This window comes from Heteronotia binoei, chromosome 4, assembly GCF_032191835.1.
Source record: "Heteronotia binoei isolate CCM8104 ecotype False Entrance Well chromosome 4, APGP_CSIRO_Hbin_v1, whole genome shotgun sequence".
NCBI lineage: Eukaryota > Metazoa > Chordata > Lepidosauria > Squamata > Gekkonidae > Heteronotia > Heteronotia binoei.
In genome coordinates, this window is record NC_083226.1 from 152,562,070 (window position 1) to 152,583,202 (window position 21,133).

Sequence of the window (21,133 nt, forward strand, 5' to 3'; positions counted from 1 at the left end):
CCTTTACCTTCCTCCCCCACAACAGACACCCTGTGAGGTGGGTGGGGCTGGAGAGGGCTCTCACAGCAGCTGCCTTTTCAAGGACAACCTCTACCAGAGCTATGGCTGACCCAAGGCCATTCCAGCAGGTTCAAGTGGAGGAGTGGGGAATCAAACCCGGTTCTCCCAGATAAGAGTCCGCACACTTAACCACTACACCAATACTGGTTCAATATAACAGCACAATATAACAGCAAGATGCCAAAATGCTTACAGCAGTATTCAGCTCTTCAGCAGCAAGAGAAATATATATCCAAAGCAACTCTCTGAAGTTCCATTAAACAGTATTCCCATGTCTCTTCAATATTGATCTGTAATAAATAAAAGCAAAAGGACAACAGGGTTTTAAAAGAATCAGGCAATATTCTTTGGAGCAGTTCATCTTTTTAAGATAGCTGTAGCTACACATCGCAGTAGCAGAACATCATATTCAATTATTCCAATAAATGGCTAGCCAAATCCCTTTATTGTTTGTCCCTGACATTAGGCATTCAGAGGTATAATGCCTGTGAACATGGAGGTTCTGTGTGGTTCTTGTGGCAGGATTTCTATTGGGTTGGCCCTCTTTATGAAATTGGCTACAAGAGCTCTTTATGAAAATTGGCCATCAAGGGTCCAAGCATTCATATTGCCGGCAGCTTGGGCTGAGAATCTAGGTCAGTGGGTGAAAGTTGAAAGCTGGCTCAGCACAGGAATAGCCTTATATGGTATGAGCTGGAAGCAAGATACTGGCCATCTGCAAGATGCAGCTGGAGATTGTTGACATATATGATAAGATGACCATGAAATGGAGATAAGTGATAAAGTTTTCCAGGGGTAATGCTTTTGGGCTTTTGAGCAGAAGTTGCTGACTGCATGAGAGACATGGGGTCTCTCTGCCAGTCAGGCCAAGAAATTAACAAGCCTTTGTTGATTTCAAGCTGATCTGACTAGAGACAGGAGACTGTCTCTATGCTGGTCATGCCAAACAAATGGGACTTTGGACTTACACTTGTCATAGACTACTAGACTAGAAAAGAAACCTGGAGTCTAATAAAGTTTATCTGTAAGGTCTTGAAACTTATTAGTGTGTATATATTAGCCTTCTGATAACTGGAGGTTGTTTGGGTCACTTAAGGTACAGTGAGGTGTACAAAAGTAATCCTGCAACAGTTCTCAAGGCTACTTCTGAATTCAGTTGGAAGCCCTTTTCCTGGGAATTATTCCAAGTATCCATATGTGCAATGGACAACTCTGCAGAAGAGTCTTAGCCAACCAGCTGCCTTTATGAATCTCCATTTGCCAGCACAGTAATTCTGCTCATTCAAGTGAGCTTCAGTGGAAACCCCAAGGAAATCTAGCATCACATGTGAACACCTTTCAGGGAGCAGGAGTTAAAATGAAAACCCAAGTAATGGTAGCAAGTCTCCTGGATTCTCAGCATCAGGTAAACATTTGTGTTTGCTGTATATACTATGCCTGCTTCCATAGAGGAGCTTCCCCCTGCATGAAATACCAGAAGCCCCTGGATTTTTCAGAGATGCCCACACAATGTCAGGCTTGTTCTGAATTCTTATTCTGGCATTCTTGTGGCTTTCCACTTCAATGCAGAGGAAAAATACAAATACAAAGGTAAGGTTGTGGTGCAGCAGAAAATTTTTTATTGCACTAAGGCTCAAAAAAAAATACTGAGATCACCCTGACCTGGATAGCCCAAGCAAGCCTGATCTTGCCATATCTCAGAGGCTAAGCAGAGTTGACTCTGGCAAGTACCTTGGATGAGAGACCTCTTTAGAATACTAGCAATCAGGAGGAGAGGGACCAGCTTTATTCAATCACCTCTCTAAATATCCTCCAGGCCCCCAGTAGAAATCAGGTACCAGAGGACACCATGACTTCCAGGCACACACACATGTACATATTAAAAAAATTAAAAAATGCCCCCCCAAAATTTTGGGATGTGCAGTTTCTTAGATGAGATCTGCACTTTCAATCCATTTTCAATGCACTTTGCAACTGCATTGTACTGTGTGAAACAGCAAAATCCACTTGCAGTCATTGAAATAGATTGAAACTGCATTATTTAGGATTTGTGAAAGCGCCCCTAGCCTTCAGACTACAGAGGTCACTTCCCCTGGACAAAATGGTCTTTGTGTGTGTGTGTGCGTGCACATTCCTTGCTAAGTTCCTCCACTCCCCAAACCTGGCCCTCCCCAAGCTCCACACCCAAATCTCCAGAAATTTCCCATCCTGGAGGTGGCAACCCTGTTCACATGTGTAAGACAAAGCAAGAGCCATCTAGTTACTTCAGCTTGCAAGTCTAAGCAGAGAGGTCTGAGACAGGTCAGAGAACACCAGATAATACACATGACTGATGGGTGTAATTTGAGGCAGCTTTGACTGCTGCTGTTCTCCCTGCAGGTTCCTTCTTTACCCTGAGCTGGATCATGACCCAGAGGCTAATATTTCCCTGACAGCCCTTCAGTTCCTAGTTCAGGTTTTATATGGGCTGGGTCCTGTGCACCTCCAGTTGCCAATTCAAGAGCTGGGTCCAAGCCACAGCTTCTAGAGCCCCCCATAACAGCACAGCTGTCTTTGTCTTCTATGGATGCATTTCAGCCGAAAGGACACTAGATGCCCATACTGGTGGCCTCAGTGTGCCACCTAATGTGCTGCTCACAAGGGATGGGTTAAGGGCAATGCACATAGTTCTCTCTGATCTGAGAGTTTGTTCACATGCAGAACATCCTGTGTGCCCACTAGGTTTGTTAATCCCCAGGTCCCAGCGGGGGTTCTTCCGTTTTCCCAGGCTCCTTTCCGCTCCCAGTAAGCTGATCAGCAGGGGAAGCCCTGCCCCCACAGCCACCATGCACCTTTCCACCTCTGGAGGCTTCAGACTCCACTTGGAAAGGCTTCCTCTTGGGATGATGTTTCTGTGTCTTTAAGGCTGAATGGGGGTGGAGGGGGAGCAGGCAGAACAACATGGTTGCTCCCAGTGGCTGTGAAAGCAGCCCAGACCTGTTGGTTGCACAATCTTTTTAGAGGTTGTTTGCACAGAAAAGGTAAACTTGAACCTTTGGTTGCTCTGTTTTACTTTGAAGAAGTGAGTAGAGATGCCAACTCATGAGTAGAGATGCCAATCCCCCACTTCAGAGTCGTCAGAAACTGGGGGGGGGGGGAATGTCTGCTGGGCACTTCATTATTCCCTATGGAGATCGATTCCCATAGGGTATAATGGAGAATTTATCTGGAGGTATCTGGGGCTCTGGAGGGGCTGTATTATGAGGTAGAGGCACCAAATTTTCCGCATAGCATCTTATGACTCTCCTCAACATTTCAAAAAGATTGGACCAGGGGGTCCAATTCTATGACCCCCAAAAGAAGGTGCCCCTATCCTTCATTATTTCTAATGTAGGGAAAGCATTTAAAAAGTGTGCTGTCCCTTTAAATGTGATGGTCAGAACTCCCTTTGAAGTTCAATTGTGCTTGTCACAACTTTGCTTATGGCTCCACCCCCAATGTCTCCTGGCTGCACCCCCAAAGTCCCCAGATATTTCTTGAATCGGACTTGGCAATCCTAGTGCCCACAGATGTTGGAAATGTATGGTTTAAACTGACATTCCTTTAAGTGAATTAAAGTATCCAAAAGAATGGAGGATGTTTCTTTCCTTTAGAAAAAGCCACTACAGAAGGAAAAGTAAAACAAAACCAAAAATCCACAATCAGCCTTTGCTTCTATTTACACTTTGCCAGGGGAAGGGCTCTGAACTTCCTTTGTTCCTCTACTGAAGGAGGTAGTAATAGTCTTGGCAGCACCTTGTTACTTTCAATCTAGTCTGAAGCCTCCTACAGCACCCAGGAGACATGAACTTGAGCATTGTCCTCGTCACATTTGCAATCTTGATCCTTCATATATCTGAGGGTAAGTCATGTCCAACTTGAATACATACTTGCTGCAGTAAATAGAAGGGAGTTTGTACAACGTTCAGGAAGGTAACCTTTTACATTGCAAAAATTAGAAATGCTGGTTCAGCTTTTGTTTTCTCTGTGGCCATTGGGGAGATCTTTCAATAAGTTCCTTTTTAAAAATTATATATACATAGTAATCTGGAGTGCCATAGTGAATAGTTTGCTATTTTTGTTGCATGGGAGGAGGCGAAACAGTTTAAACCCAGAAACTTGATTGGGAGAGAAACTATCAAGGCTGAGAAAAAGTATGCTGAAAACAAGATATCTGGGATGATCTAGTGAAGAAGAACTTGGGACAACCCCTGTTCATAAAGGTCCAGCCACCAAACTCTGCGGCTGTACTGACCCCACTCAGTTCTGGACCTTCTTCTCATTTCTGCCTCTGGGATTCTGAACTGAATAGGGTGCATGCTACAGCTTTGCAGGCACAGAAAAACTTACCCTTGCCAAAATTACCTCCTGTGGAACTCTTAAAAGTACAGGATCCATGTCTCTTCTTGCATTGGGTCACCCTAAGCACGGAGCTTCTCACTGTGTCTTTTCCAAGCCAAACAAGCCAGGTCAGCTGCAGCCACCTTCTGTGGTGTATAGCTAGTGGTCTGAGATAGACATGAAATCAGGGACAGGATCAAATGCATCCTGTCCAGTGGGAACATTGTGATGTACATCTGCAAATGAAATACATCCACAGTCACTGCCCTCATGGTTCTTGGTTTTGGGGCAAAAATGTCCTGAAGTTAAGAAGTAGATTTTTATACCCTGTTTTTCTCTACCTTAAGGACTCTTAAAACAGCTTATGTTCTCCCCCCTTTCATGTCCTCACAACATTCACCTTATTAGGTACGTGGGGCTGAGGGAGTTCTGAGAGGACTGTGATTGACCCAAGGTCACCCCTCAGGCTTTATATGGAGGAGTAGTGGATCAAAACTGATTCTTCAGATTAGAGTCCATCCCTCTTAATCACTATACCACTGCTGGCAGTAGTAATAAATCATTCAGAGTCACAGCAAGCCACCTCTCTGGCTCTCTACCTCAGAAGTTGGATTTGGCTTCTAGGATTTGGTGTCCTGCAATCGGGGGCAGAAAAGTCCTGTGGTGCAGAGGGGTAAAGCTGAAGTACTTTAGTCCTAAGCTCTGCTCACAACCAGAGTTCGATCCCAGCGAAAGCTGGGTTCAGGTAGTCGGCTTGTGGTTGACTCAGCCTTCCATCCTTCCGAGGTGGGTAAAATGAGTACCCAGCTTGCTGGGGGGAAAGTGTAGATGACTGTGGAAGGCAATGGCAAACCACCCCATAAAAAGTCTGCTGTGAAAACATCATGATGTGATGTCACCCCAGAGTTGGAATGACTGGTGCTTGCACAGGGGACTACCTTTACCTTTTTAATCGGGGGCAGGAGGTGACCAGATAGATAACTTGAAATCTTGTTTGCAGTATCTGGTGAAATATAAACCATAAAGAGCTTTCAGTTGTCCAATTTTGAACCCTGCAATAATCCTAATAGCAACTACTATTCCTTGGCCTCACAACCCACCTAGTCTGAATATCCAGGCTCTTCCCTCCATCTATGCTTTAAGGCTTGTGTTTTATGCTCTTTTCCCATGCACGTTTCTCTCTGGGTGCTGCTGAGGTGGTCCTCCATGGCCAGGCTCACTTTGTCTTGTGCTGGGCATTTCCGTTTCCACAACTACTATTCCCCCCCTCCCCAATGATCCCAAGTTCCTAATGTGAGAGGAAAGGAGCTCTGCAGTAGATAATAGGCTTTGCACCACACAGAGAAAAGCAAAGCCCATAGGGTCTCATCCATAGTTTTTATCAAAAAGAACAAAAGTCCAGTTCTTTCTGAGTTCTAGCAAGCAGATGATAGTATGTCAATTAAGCAGATATATACAAAGTTGCTTGAATTACATTTTTTCCCCATGTTGACATGTTTTGGCCATAAGCCTGGAAAGAATTAGGCATACAAGACTGCCATGTAGGAATGCCAGCCTCCAAGTGGGACCTTGGGATCCCCTGGAATTACAGCTCCTTTCTAGACTACAGACCTCAGTTCCCCTGGGAGAAAAAGGATGCTTTGGAGGGTGGACCCCACTGAGGTCCTTGCTTTCCCCAGGCTCCACCCTCAAACCTCCAGGAGCAGGGGTGGAATTCTAGCAGGAGCTCCTTTGCATATTAGGGCACACCCCCCGATGTAGCCAATCCTCCAAGGGCTTACGAAAAAGAACCTTGTAAGCTCTTGGAGGATTGGCTACATTGAGGGGGTGTGGCCTAACATGCAAAGGAGCTCCTGCTAGAATTCCACCCCTGCCCAGGAGTTTCCCAACCTTGATCTGGTAACCCTGTCCCACCATTCCCTGCTGGTGGCCAAAGGGAACCTGGCAACCCTACTGCCTCATAACCACATAAGAAGACTCGTGCTGGATTAGACCCATCTAATCCAACGTTCTGTTCAAACAGTGGCCTACCAGCTACCTCTAGGAAGACCACAAACAGGTAGACTACAACAGCATCATCCTGCCTGTGTTCCCCAGAAGCATACTATCTCTGATACTAAAGGGAATCAATACCTATCATGATTAGTAGCCATTAACAGCCCATTCCTTCATGAATTCTCCATTGCCCTTCTAAAGCCTTCCAAACTGGTGGCTGTCCCCATGTCCTGTGGCAGCAAAGTCCACAAATTAACAAACTTGGTTTTTGCTAAGTGGGTATGACATGCCAAATGTCTGGAATAAAGATTTCTGCTGTAACTCACTGCTTATTAATGTCAATTGGCAACCCATAGATGAACAGTCTATAAAAGGGTGCCACGTTGCTCAGCCAGACAGCATGGCTCACAAAACACTTTCCTGGGCTAAGCCCTAGTTTGAATGAAGCTGTATTGAATTAGGCACTTGATTATTTTCTCCTTACAAACGCTGCCCAGCTATTGCCATTTGTATTTCCTTGGTGGATTCTCTCACTGATTTCAGCAGCGCCCAATTTCAAGCAAAAGTTGAATGGAAGCCCTCCTTCAGGGAAATAGGTGCCTAACATTCTCTAACGTATTGCATGTTTTGGAGATGATCAATGTGGCCATTGTTAAGAATTTTCCATTACAATTGGCTTTGATGTCCTATTACTGCAATGGGATCAGGAAGTAATTCTTCATATGCAAATACTGTGGTTTCTTTTCCCGGTAACGCTCCGTTTATTTTAGCATGTTCAGCCAAATATGCAAGGGTCTCCTGGTGGTCAACATACCTGTTTTGTTTTCTCATAAAATACCATCATATTGATTTCGCCACCCAGAGATCTGGTCTTTTTACTCAGAAAAGGGGTGTTGTATTTTTTTAAAGCATAAATTAAAGCTTGGTGTTCTGATCTATAACTCTAGTAGGTGGGACTTTGGCACCTGTTTCTTAAACTGGCATATTGCCTCATCACATGACTATTGTTATGGTGCCAAGATATCATTATGGTTTGTGGCATCTGGCCCACACAGCAATCAATATAGACCTGACATATATGTGTGTCTAGATTTTGTTCCCAACACATTAAATACAACTTGTCAAAGACCGTTTTAGACCCCAAAATTAAAATAAAAGCAGTTTTTAGTAATGCATTTATTTGCTGACAAAGTGAAAGTTCAAATTGGGCTTTAAGATGGAGGGAACCTCTCAAATTCTAATATTTTGGGAGAGGAAGAAAAGGTTCTTTTGCAGTGCTCCATGCATAATTTTATAAACCTCTATCATGTCCAGGGCTTTTCTTCTTTAGCAGGAACACAGTTCTGGCTGGCTTGGCACCAGGAAGTGCGGCCTAATATGCAAATGAGTTCCTGCTGGGCTTTTTTTTTAAAAAAAAAGCCCTGTGTGAAACAATGGTGATGGCAGGGGGTGTGGGCTAATATGCAAATGAGTTCCTGCTGACCATATCCTTCCTTAAATACCAACTTCCTTGAAAGAGATATATTTAACGTGTCTCTCTCACTGTGAATGCAGTGCACAAGTAATACTATTCAAGAACCTGTGCCTCCATTTTATCTTGTATAAAGACATGCCTATGAACTCCTTTAACATTGTCTAAATTTTAAAAGTATGATAATACAGTTAATTTTACTTGGTTACTAAATTCTACATGGTGGTTATAAAATACAGAGAATGATTACATGAGCCTATTAAACGTCTTGCCCCAAAGTAAGCAGAATTACCAAGCAAGGAGCTTCAGCTAAGAAGAAGCTGATAGCCAATTCAGATTCCCATATTTATAGGCTTTCAAAATCATCTTGAACAGCTGATTCATAGGGCTCACATTCTTGGCTAATTATCCTGTAACTTCAACCATACAATGTTATCCATACACATACACTCTCCAAGATTTAAATGCTGTTCTAGAACTTTCTTGCTTCTTTTGATCATGATGATGAATATCAGAAATGATGTCTAAATGTTTCTTATACATATGATTACCTCCTGGCCCTTAAATCAGTAATCAGAGAGATAGGGGCTTGTTCCAGTGACAGTTCTGAGGCAATCCAGGTGCCCATAAAGGAGGTTAACTCAAATGTTCCTTCCAGCCCCTCAGCCATCCCAGGAAATGTCAGGTTTCCTTGTTTGGCTGCTGACTCCAGGAATAAAAGCCTTTCCTTTGTTTCAGACATCTCTTTTCGTAATGATTTGGTATAATCTTGTACAGCAATACTCACATTTAAAGCACTCTCAGCCTTTTGATTTACTTGCCGCAGGGAAACTTTAATTTCCTTCAGTTGTTCTGTCAGTGGGTCCAACAGAGAAGACATTTTAGTCAGGATTTCATTTTCCACCTGGCGAATTGTAGAGAAAAGCTCTGATTTTAGGGCCGTCAGTTCTTGTTTAGTTACAGCATTTGGCTTCATCGTCATTTTGTTAAAGGCCCTGTTGTTTCCCACCTTTTTTTAGTCAGCCCGATTAGAGATCAATAGGCAAGCCAAAATGTCAGCGAAAAGACCAGCGCAGTAAAGGAGAATTAGTCAAAGTTGTACCTTGGTTCTGGAGAGCCGCAATGAATAGAAAACAGAGGCTTCGGCAGAGAAGGCTTGGGAGGGATTGGGAGCATAAAAATTACACATTTGCCATCTTGCGGGCCCTTAAATCAGTAACCCCCCCCCTCTTTGAACTATATTTTTACTTCTGTCCTTGGCTGGACATTCTCACCATTCACAGATACCTCTCTCACCTGGGCCCCAGCTGGAGCACCTTCCGTATAAGGAAAAGCTGAAGACTCTGGGACTGTTCAGTTTAGAAAAGAGATGACTAAGAGGGGACATATAAAATTATTCATGGGGTGGAGAGAGTTGACGAAGAGAACTTTTTGTAGTGGTTAAGTGCGTGGACTCTTATCTGGGAGAACCAGGTTTGATTCCCCACTCCTCCACTTGCAACTGCTGGAACGGCCTTGGGTCAGTCATAGCTCTTGTAGGAGTTGTCCTTGAAAGGGCAGCTTCTGGGAGAGCTCTCTCAGCCCCACCTACCTCACAGGGTGTCTGTTGTGGGGGAGGAAGATAAAGGAGATTGTGACTGTTCTGAGACGCTGAGATTCAGAGTATAGGGCAGGATATAAATCCAATATCTTCTTCTTCTTCTCTCCCCAAATACTAGAACTCAAGGGCATCCAGTGAAGCTGATGGGCCGTAGGTTCAGGACAGACAAAAGGAAATACTTTACACAGAGAGTGATTAAAATGTGGAATTCGTTGCCAGAGGATGTAGTGACGGCCACAGGAATCAACAGCTTTAAAGGGGGATTTGATAGATTCATGGAGGAAAAGTCTATCAGTGGCTACTAGCCATGTTGACTGAGGGAACCTCCATATTCAGAGGCACTAAATCTCTAAATCCTAGAGCCAGGAGGCAACATTAGGGGAAGGCCTCTATGCCCTGTTATTGGCTCTCCAGAGGAACTGGTTGGTCACTGGGTGAGACAAGATGCTGAACTAGATGGACTATTGGTCTGATCCAGCAGGGCTCTTCTTATGTCCTTATTATAGCTATTTATATGAGCTAGAAGATTGTTTCAACGTTTCAACACCACTTAAGACTGTATTATTTTGTCCCTGTCCCAATCTAAGGGTGTTCCATTCATGGTTCCTTTGTTCCCTACCTTTTTGCCAAACAATCAGTGCCAGCCCTGATTCCAGCCTGCAGAAGCACCTTTTGTAATTTTTTCAGCTGAGACAAGTAACTGGTCCTCCTATACCCTGTACCAAATCCATGACAACTTGCTGATGCCTTCATACTACTAAACACACAGGAGAAAAGTTGGCTCCCCCCACCCATCACTGGCCAGTCAGTAACACCAGTTTCTTGCTTTCCTCCTGGACTCTTCCTGGGGATGATTCTTGTGGTCATGAACGCATCCCACCAAGGCATTCTTTCAAAAGCCATACATGTACTCCCAAATGCACAAAGTACCATCTAAACAGAAGAAGAGAAGGAAGATGAAAAGATTGGATTTATACCCTGCCCTTCACTTGGAGTCTCAGAGTGGCATACAATCTCCTTTCCCTTCCTCTCCCCACAACAAACACCCTGTGAGATAGGTGGGGCTGAGAAAGCTCTTTGAGGTCTGCTCTTGAGATAACAGCTCTGCGAGAACTTGTGACTGACCCAAAGTCACACCAGCAACTGCATGTGGAGGCGTGGGGACTCAAACCTGATTCTCCTAGATTAGAGTCTGTGCTCCTAATCACTACACTCACAGAATAAGTACCAACATTTAATCAGCCCTCCCTTCCTCCATGAACCTACCCAAATCTATGTTTTAGAAGATTACTCAATCAGTGTTTGCAGAAAGCTGAGTCTATACTAGAGTGAGAATAGTGGGTTGATGGCTCTGGAACTGGGGGGGTGGGGGGAACCATTCTAATTTTCTATGTTCTGAATTTCAAGTTTACCTTTGCAAAAGCTTAGTGTTGTCTTGTTGGACCTCCAATAAAGGAAGATAAAGTAGAAATTAGATGTGTTGTTGAACTACAATGGTTTGTCCCCTGTCCCCCCCCCCCCAAATTTTTTTCCCCCTCAGGTAAGGAAACAGTAGCTCAGTCATATACAACAGCTAATCCTTGAAGGGATGGGGGGCAAGGGGGAAGTATTCACTTCTTAAGAAAAGGTTCAGGGTTCACAGATAAGAAGGGGACTTTGAATTCCCATTCCTCCCCTTTGGTTTCCTTAGGGGTTTAACAGTAAGGTCAGTGCGAAAACGCCCTCTACAGGCCCCCAAGAAAGAAATTTTGTTTCCTTCTTACTATCCAGCCTAATGGTAAAAAAATTGGCTTCTCCTTGATTTGAAAAGCCAGGCAGCTGTAGGCTTGCTGGCTTTTGCACTGAGACCTGCAGGTGTCTTTTTAATAGATGTTTGATTTGCAGGAACCTGCAAGTGGTGAAATTTAGCTCTGCGCCATAAAAGTCACCGTCTGCTGATTTCCATGTATTAAAACTACATACTAAAACCAACGTAAAGGTACAGGGAGCAGGCCAATTGGACAGGGCTTTTTTGTTACAAAAAGTCCAGCAGGAACTCATTTGCATATTAGGCCACACTCTCTGATGTCACCATTGTTTCATATAGGGCTTTTTTGTAGAAAACGCCCAGCAGGAATTCATTTGCATATTATACCACACCCCTGATGCCAAGCCAGTCAGAACGGTGTTCCTGCTCAAAAAAAGCCCTGACCCTGGACTCACTTAAGAAGATGAAGAAGATATTGGATTTATATCCCGCCCTCCACTCCGAAGAGTCTCAGAGCGGCTCACAATCTCCTTTCCCTTCCTCCCCCACAACAGACACCCTGTGAGGTGGGTGGGGCTGAGAGGGCTCTCCCAGCAGCTGCCCTTTCAAGGACAACCTCTGCCAGAGCTATGGCTGACCCAAGGCTTTAAGCAACCTCACTAGAGCAGAAAATGAATGGCAGCACCCCCGTGCTCTTGAACTATTTGTGATGCACAGGGCTTGATCCCAGCAATGTCTCCATGGGTTAAAATTCACACATGCACCATCTGCTGCCCCCAAATCTGTCTCTACCCTGCCATATGACACAGCACCTTAGACTTTTAGGGCAAAGGCACTTCTCTTGCTACAATCCCTGAAGTGTTTGCCACATAGACCCTGCTCAGAATATTTGCCTCCAAGGCATATTGGCTGAAAGAAGAAATTAAACAGGGCCTTCTGTGAGTGTGACTTCTTCCACTTCAAGGGGAAAAGGACAACTTGAAACTTCTTCAGTGGAGAAAAGGCTCCGAAGGAAACACAACAAAACACTGTAGAGGTTTTTAAAAAACAAAAAACAAAAAAACCCCTGTCCTCTGAGAACAAAGAACACACACACTATGCTCAGAAAAAAAGTCAAAGATGAGAAACACACAATTAAAAAAGGCCAACCAGGCTGAATATGCAGGTAAAGACTCATTCAAAATGTACAAAATGACTGCCCACTCCATCCACCGGAAGGGCAAGACAGGCTGCCTCCCTTCCCTCCAAGTAGAAGGAACGTTAACTAGTAAGTCTCATGTTCCAGCCTCACTTGGAGTAAAAGAACACCCGAGATATGTAAGGTTGCCAACCCTCAGGTGGCAGCTGGAGGCCTCCTGCTATTGCAACTGGTCTCCAAGCAACGGAGATTAGTTGACCTGGAAAAAAATGACCACTTTGGAAGGTGTCATTATATGTCATTGAAGTCCCCGCCCTCTTCAGGCTCTGCCCCCAGCTATGTCCCAGCTCAGAGTTGGCAACCGTGGGTGGGGTGTCAAGTGAAGTATGCAGGTTGAAAACACTTGCTGCAGGACATTGAGATTAAAAGCCATGTCCACTCATGCAAAGGAATCTTATTGGTTCTCCCGTCCTCTTTATTCTTCCTTTTGGTATTACAAGTAAATAAACTCATTTGAACTCTGCACATGCCCTGTTAACACTCAGTCATTTACTAAAGATGAGTCAGGAAGAAATTAACATGTCACTCATTTCTCTGCTCCCCAGTGTATTGCTGTCAAAGTCTTGCAGATGCATACAGGTGCCAGTGGGCATATGTCTGGTTGAATGAAAGCCCAATTCGCCTTCCTTTTTGTCTTCTGCTCTGGCTGGCAGAAGTGTAAGACTCCATTTTCTCCACTTTGGGTGGGGGGAGGAATTCTTTCTCAGCTCCATTGGCCTTTTGCCCCAACCTGAGTAATAAACTACTAACCCCCATCATTCCAAACCTCCAGGAATTTCCCAAGCTGGACCTGGCAACCCCATGGAATGTCCTCCACCTCCAAGTAAGACTGGTTACATCACTGGATGTGTATCTAATAAAGTAGACCAGATCAGAGAGAAATTTGTTCACATAGTGATGAAAGCTAGAACTGTGTCTCAACCTTCCAATGTTATTAATGTATATCACAAATCTCTGTGGCTAATAAAATGCTTTGTAGGTACCAACTACAACTCTATTTTCCAAACTCTCCTCTCATTAAATTACTTTGTAATGAGATGAGAGATTGGGAAAGAGGGTTTCAGTTGACATGAGCCCCTTTTCATCCTGCAGATTGTAACATGATCATCATGACGAGAGATACAGTGTGCAACTCCACCGTGCTTTGGATGTCTTGACATTGAATGAACTGTCTTCTCCTTCTTCCAGCCATGTTTCCTGTGATTGTTGACTGTTGCACCGAAGTAGCCCGCCACATTCCCAGAAGACGGCTAAGAACGGTGGTAAAGTTTAAGATCCAGAAGGGTGAAGTATGCAAGATACCGGCTGTAATGTAAGTGGCCCTTTAAAGATATATATTTGGCAAGATGGGGAATTCCACAAGCATGCCACTGAGAATGTACTGTTCTACATTTCTCTGATTTCATCCAGTGTTTGGAAATAAGGATTAAAGAGGCTGAAAGCTGGAACATCTAGGGAGTACTTCTTATACATCAGTGTAAAAAGTACATAGTAGGGCTGCCAACTGATTGTAGAATTTGTAGCTCATTAATCTTTTAACTAAGAAATTATATGTATATAATATCTGTGCAATGTAGAGTACATCCAAACATACAAGCACATGTAAAAGAGGTTGAATCTCTTGTGAAAGCAGACTCATAGCAATTACAACACAAAATAGTATCTTCTGCATTGGACAGGAGAACATTGTATTGCATAAGAGAACCCTTTTGCAGAACGGTGATTGGCTGGCCATACGTCAGACATGATGCCACCTCCACTATTTCCCAAGAGCAAATTAACTAACTAAATAATAGCCATTTGGAGATGGCCCCTCCTTGCACCCAGCATCACCATTGCCTTCCAATAGAAGTGTGGTGGTTCTGCATTGCTCAGCCGCCCTGAGCCCGCTTCGGTGGGGTAGGGCGGGATATAAATAAAATAAAATAAAATAATATAGCACCATGTTGTCCCCATTAAAACCCCATGATGCTGAGAGGTGATATGATCAACATCTTCAAGTACAGGATTGTCAGGCACTCCAAAGGGATCTGTTGAGGCTGGGTGAGTGGGTGTCAGCGTGGCAGATGAGGTTCAATGTGGCCAAGTGCAAAGTAATGCACATTGGGGCCAAGAATCCCAGCTACAAATACAAGTTGATGGATTGTGAACTGGCAGAGACTGACCAAGAGAGAGATCTTGGGGTCGTGGTAGATAACTCACTGAAAATGTCAAGACAGTGTACGATTGCAATAAAAAAGGCCAACGCCATGCTGGGAATTATTAGGAAGGGAACTGAAAACAAATCAGCCAGTATCATAATGCCCCTGTATAACGGAGAGCCAATTTGGTGTAGTGGTTACACCAATTTGGTGTAGTTCCTGTGCGGACTCTTATCTGGGAGAACCGGGTTTCATTCCCCACTCCTCCACTTGCACCTGCTGGAATGGCCTTGGGTCAGCCAGAGCTCTGGCAGAGGTTGTCCTTGAAAGGGCAGCTGCTGTGAGAGCCCTCTCCAGCCCCACCCACCTCACAGGGTGTCTGTTGTGGGGGAGGAAGGTAAAGGAGATTGTGAGCCGCTCTGAGACTCTTTGGAGTGGAGGGCGGGATATAAATCCAATATCTTCTTCTTCTTCTATAAATTGATGGTGCGGTCTCATTTGGAATACTGTGTACAATTCTGGTCACCACACCACAAAAAGGATATTATAGCATTGGGAAAAGTCCAGAAAAGGGCAACTAGAATGAAACCGGGTTTCATTCCCCACTCCTCCACTTGCACCTGCTGGAATGGCCTTGGGTCAGCCAGAGCTCTGGCAGAGGTTGTCCTTGAAAGGGCAGCTGCTGTGAGAGCCCTCTCCAGCCCCACCCACCTCACAGGGTGTCTGTTGTGGGGGAGGAAGGTAAAGGAGATTGTGAGCCGCTCTGAGACTCTTTGGAGTGGAGGGCGGGATATAAATCCAATATCTTCTTCTTCTTCTATAAATTGATGGTGCGGTCTCATTTGGAATACTGTGTACAATTCTGGTCACCACACCTCAAAAAGGATATTATAGCATTGGGAAAAGTCCAGAAAAGGGCAACTAGAATGATTAAAGGTTTGAAACACTTTCCCTATGAAGAAAGGTTGAATGCTTGGGACTCTTTAGCTTGGAGAAACATCGACTGCGGGGTGACGATAGAGGTTTACAAGATTATGCATGGGATGGAGAAAGTAAAGAAAGAAGTACTTTTCTCCCTTTCTCACAATACAAGAACTCATGGCCATTCAATGAAATTGCTGAGCAGTCAGGTTAAAACAGATAAAAGGAAGTACTTCTTCACCCAAAGGGTGATTAACATGTGGAATTCACTGCCACAAGAGGTGGTGGCGGCTGCAAGCATAGCCAGCTTCAAGAGGGGATTGGATAAAAATATGGAGCAGAGGTCCATCAGTGGCTATTAGCCACAGTGTGTATGTGTGTGTGTCTGTCTGTCTGTCTGTCTGTCTGTCTGTCTGTCTATCTATCTATCTATCTATCTATCTATCTATCTATCTATCTATCTATCTATCTATCTATCTATCTATCTATCTATCTATCTATCAATCATGTTCTTATGTACTTGAAAGGCTGTCATATAGAGGATGGTGCGGAATTGTTTTCTGTGGCCCCAGAAGGTAGGACCAGAATCAACAGATTGAAATTAAATCAGAAAAGTTTCCAGCTCAACATTAGGAAGAACTTCCTGATAGTCAAAGTGGTTCCTCAGTGGAACAGGCTTTCTCAAGAGGTGGTGGGCTCTCTTTCCCCAGAAGTTTTTAAACAGAGGCTAAATGGCCATCTGACAGCAATGCAGATCCTGTGAATTTAGGGAGATTTGTGAATTTCCTGCATTGTGCAAGGGGTTGGACTAGATGACCCTGGAGGTCCCTTCCAACTCTATAATTCTATTTTCCATCCACGTACAACAGTCAACTCCACCTTTGTTTACTTAGGAGTATGCCCCACTCAGCATGAGTCCCAACTGTTTCCTCATGGCCGCTGGCAGTACTGTAACTCTTTTTCTTATCCTGCGGTCCCACCATTTTCTCCTTGTTAGGGGAAGTTGTTTTTTTTTTAACTGATCTGTTCTTATCGCTGTTACCAAATGTAGTGCTGCTCCTAAAACAGCCAGACAGAAACAAAATAATCTCCAGGCTAAGGGGGGAAAATCCCATCTAGGCCCTTCGGGGGAACTGATCTCTGTAATTTGGAGATGAGGCGTAATTCTGGGGGATTCCCAGGTCCCACCTGGAGGCTGGCATTCCTATTAAAAATGGCCTGCCCCCAAAGCTCCAGGAATTTTCCATCCCAGAGTTGGCAACTCTGTTTCAACTGTAGGTAGATGGACAAAGTAGGATTAATGTAAGATCTTGTCTGGGAAAGTGCAGGGTGAAACATGACAATAAGCAGCTCCAGTTAGAAAATCAGAGGTATACTGAACTGTTTTGAAAGGAAATTTTTTAAAGGATTGTACCTTGGAGACATTGTGTACAAATGTTCAGATAAATGTTTATTTATTTATTTATTTTATTCAATTTATATTCTGCCCTCCCCGCCAAGGCAGGCTCAGGGCGGCTCACATGGTCATGCATATGCAATAAAAGCAATTTAAAACATAGAAATTGCCATTTCAGGTGCTATGAACTTAAGTGTGTTGTCTTGCTATTCCAGCTAGGTGTTCTCCATAAGGCAGATCTTAATGGTCCAGATTTCTATATAGAGCAGATTGCAAGAGGTGGTCCAGATATTTTTTGGAGACTGTAGTAGCCAATGATCTAACTTACAAATGCCTGGTGGAAGAGTGTCGTCTTACAGGCCCTGCGGAACTGTACAAGCTCTCTCAGGGCCCTGACCTCCTCAGGGAGCTCGTTCCACCAGCGTGGGGCTACTACAGAAACGGCCCTTGCTCTAGTTGTCAAGAGCCTGGCTTCTTTAGGGCCGGGGATTGAAAGCAGGTTTTTTGACCCAGACCGAAGTGCTCTCCAGGGAACATGTGGGGAAAGGCGGTCCCTAAGATATGCAGCTCCCTGGCCATATAGGGCTTTGAAGGTAAGAACCAGCACCTTGAAACAGATCCGGTATGTAACAGGGAACCAGTGCAGCGCTTTCAGCGCAGGTTGAATGTGCTCCTATAGGAGAAGACCCTTTAACAACCTGGCTGCAGCATTCTGCACTAGTTGGAGCTGCTGAGTTTGAGACAAGGGCAGCCCCATGTAGAGAACATGTCTTAAAATGTCTTAAAAGGGAAAAGCTATACACAGCATATGCATTCTGAAGCACCTATGAATTCTGTTATGTATTCTGCTGCCAAGAAGTGCATCCAGGGAGGAACTTACCAGAACAAAATGACAAATGGTCATACTTAGTATTCACACAGGCTGGATTGCACTCTTTGCTTGTACATATTTGTTGTTGCAAAACATTTAAAAACTTTGAGGGGTGACTGCACTTTTCAATGTTATTTTATTTGCTTATTCCTACAGTCTCTACACAAAGCACAAAAAGCTATGTGTAAGTCCACAGAACAAACATGTTAAGAGATGGATAAAACAGAAAGAAAAAGGTGCCCGAAGAACCAGTCATCATTTTAGAAAGAGGAAGAAAACTCCAAAAGGAAGGAAAAAGGAAATAAAACAGTAGCACGCTGATTGCCGAAATAGTCAGTACCTTGTAATAAATTCAACAAAGATCTTGTAATGATGTGTGTACACATTCAGAAACAATCAGTTACCATTTCAACCTGTGTTTTTGAATACTTTGAAATGTCTTTTCTTCTAAAATTACTCCAGCATCTGGAAGAAGCACCCTTCCCCCAGCAGTTGACCATCTCTTTGCTGAGAGAAGAGACAGGAATCTCTGTGTGGGGTGGCCTGTATTCCACTATGGCACATGCCAACCTGTGGATCAGAGGGAAAGAATAGAATTGAGCACTGCAAAAACACAAGCAGAGGAGCATGTTTTGAACTAGAACAGCAGCATCACAGGGAGGAAGAGAAAGAGGATTTTTAAAAACTCTTTACCCTTGTGCCATTTTCCTTCAAAGTGGAATTTGGGTGGGGAGGAAGCTCAGCAAGGTATAATGCCATTGATTTCACCTTCCAAAGTTGCCATTTCCTCCAGGGGAGGTGATCTCTGTAGTCTAAAGATCAGCTGTAATTCCAGGATATCTTTAGGCCGCTCTTTGAGGATGGCAACCCTACTGGATCTGACCTTTCAGGGACTTTTTAGTCTTCTTCCCCCATGAGCCACCTTCTCAGCTCATACTACATCACAGACAGGAACAGCTGAGAAAGGGCAGTTAGTTTCCCTCATAGATCTTCCAGAAGCTGGCTCACAGGCAGTCCTGTATATTGAGATTCTTTACCTGCCAGAACAACTTGTGCTTTATTGCCTAGCTGTCTCCTCCTCATTCTTTTTGTTCTGTTCTTACAGCCTGCTGTTTGTGTGTGTGTGTGTGTGCTTTATGGTTGTCTTTTAATCATTCCCATCCTTCTGGCTTGCAGCTATTCCAGTCCTTTGGTACTGCCAAAACAACCATTTTCTGTATGTTGCCTTGGTACTATGCGTGACAGTGTGAATGTGACTCCACTCTTTATATTGAGCCCAAATCCACACTAAAGAAGCTACTTTTCTTCCACTGCTTCTCACTATGTCAAAGACAAAGTGGGGGAGGGGGGAGGGATTAGGTATCAGTAACAAAATACTACTTCTATACATTCTAGGTGTTTACTCTATAACAGGGGTGGCCAAACTTGCTTAACATAAGAGCCACACAAAATAAATATTAGATGTTTGAGAGCTGCAAGACAGGAAGGAAGGAAAGGTAGAAAGAACGCAAATACATATGGGAGGGAGGTGGAGGTGGAAAGAAAGCAATTTTAACTTTAAATGCATTCTCCAAGCTGCCAGCTGGCTTGGCAAAGTGATTTAAAGAGACAAATACCTTCTTCAAACTGGCCAACAGGGTGGTAGGGGCTTTGAGAGCCACACAATCTGTGTGAAAGAGCCACATGTGGCTCCCAAGCCACAGTTTGGCCACCCCTGCTCTATAACCTTCATGAGGACATCAGATACATGAAATTCAAAGTGCTAATAATTTCAGTTTATCAAAATTTAATTCAGAGTATCTTAAAGCACACATTAGCTGCTATTAAACCTTGCTGGGGGGGAAAGTGTAGATGACTGGGGAAGGCAATGGCAAACCACCCCGTTAAAAGTCTGCCATGAAAACGTGAAAGCAACGTCACCCCAGAGTCGGAAACGACTGGTGCTGGCACAGGAACATTAGAACAGTCTCAAATGTTTCCAGTGTAAAGTTGCAGAAAAACCATTCTCATAGAGCAGTAATAATTCCTTCAGGGAAGACACTGTAAATATAAAGTTGGAGAGCAATTGTTAAATAGTGAGTTCAGCCACCTCTCCATTCAACACAACTCTTTATTAGCCAGAACAGTCACAAAGGAAACACACGCAAAACGGCAAACTATATACAGTTTGAAAGGGTTTAACCACGCCCCGCTGGCAGGCACAAGCCAATCCCATTCTGCTTTCCATGACCCTTCATTTGCATTTCCTGGAGAAATGCCTCACATCCAGATTGGCCAGTTCCAAGAGACTGGCCAATCGAAATGTAGGCATCAGGATCTTGGATAGTAACAAGCACCTGCCTCAAGCTCATACAAAACATTCTATAACAACACTCAATACATAACAGCAGTCACAATAAATATTCCTGAAACCGTGTCAAGTTGTGTCAGTTTCCTCAAATTGTGTGCTTCATTAAGTAACCGATTCAGTCTTCTTTTCCAATACTGATCCAAAATGTAGATTCCATCATTACATACTTTCTGCAAAAATCAAATCTTCTAGTCCTCTGTCTTCTAATCCTCTTATACCAGCCAGCTAAAGGACATAGTTTCACCTATGGCTTTATCAAAGATTCCAAGACCTCAGCGGTAATATCCCCCTGAAATGAAGCATCCCCATTCAGAAACCTTACTTCCAATAAAAAACAACATTTCTAATGGAAAAAAACTCACCAATGTGACTTGAACATCTGTCTTATAAAGTGTAGATTCCTGCTAAGATGACAAGCCCAGTTCTCATACACAATTAACTTTTGATGAATTGAAATCATTAGCACTTTAAATTTCATGTATTTGATATCTTTTTGAAGGTTATAGAGCAGGGATGTCAAACATGCAGTCCGAAGGCTCCTATCGGGCCCCCGAGCAACTGGCTGTCATCTGCTTCCTTCTCCTTATCTCTTGCTTCCCTCTCTTGCTTTGTAAGGCTTGCTCAATCACACAGGAGCTACAGAACAAAGCCTCTGTTTTCTCCATTGGCTGAGGCTCCTCCCTTGGGGAGCAGGGGGGGGGGAGAGGTATAGCTTTCCTTGCCAGGCTCTCTCAATTGCACAGCAGAGCTACTGAGCCAAGCATCTCTTCCTTCTATTGGCTGAGGCTCCTCCCCTTCCTGATCCCCTGGGGAAAGAAGGAAAGAGCCAGCGTTTCCTTTGCCCAGTTCCTTGGAACCCATGGGAGAAATACAAAGAAAGCACCTTTAAGACCAATGAGTGCTAATATATGAACATATGAAGCTGCCTTACACTGAATCAGACCCTTGGTCCATCAAAGTCAGTATTGTCTTCTCAGACTGGCAGCGGCTCTCCAGGGTCTCCTGAGGTTTTCCACATCTATTT

At 44.0% G+C, this 21,133-nt stretch overlaps 1 protein-coding gene across 1 annotated transcript; it reads left to right on the forward strand.

Moving 5' to 3' along the window:
• The first annotated feature begins 3,791 nt into the window (after positions 1 to 3,791).
• On the forward strand, positions 3,792 to 18,132 carry CCL28 (C-C motif chemokine ligand 28). The gene is made up of 3 exons (XM_060236445.1): positions 3,792 to 3,940; positions 13,619 to 13,742; positions 17,916 to 18,132. Exons 1-3 carry the CDS (start codon positions 3,883 to 3,885, stop codon positions 18,070 to 18,072), a joined length of 339 nt encoding a protein of 112 aa, XP_060092428.1. The 5' UTR covers positions 3,792 to 3,882; the 3' UTR covers positions 18,073 to 18,132.
• The last annotated feature ends 3,001 nt before the right edge of the window (positions 18,133 to 21,133 follow it).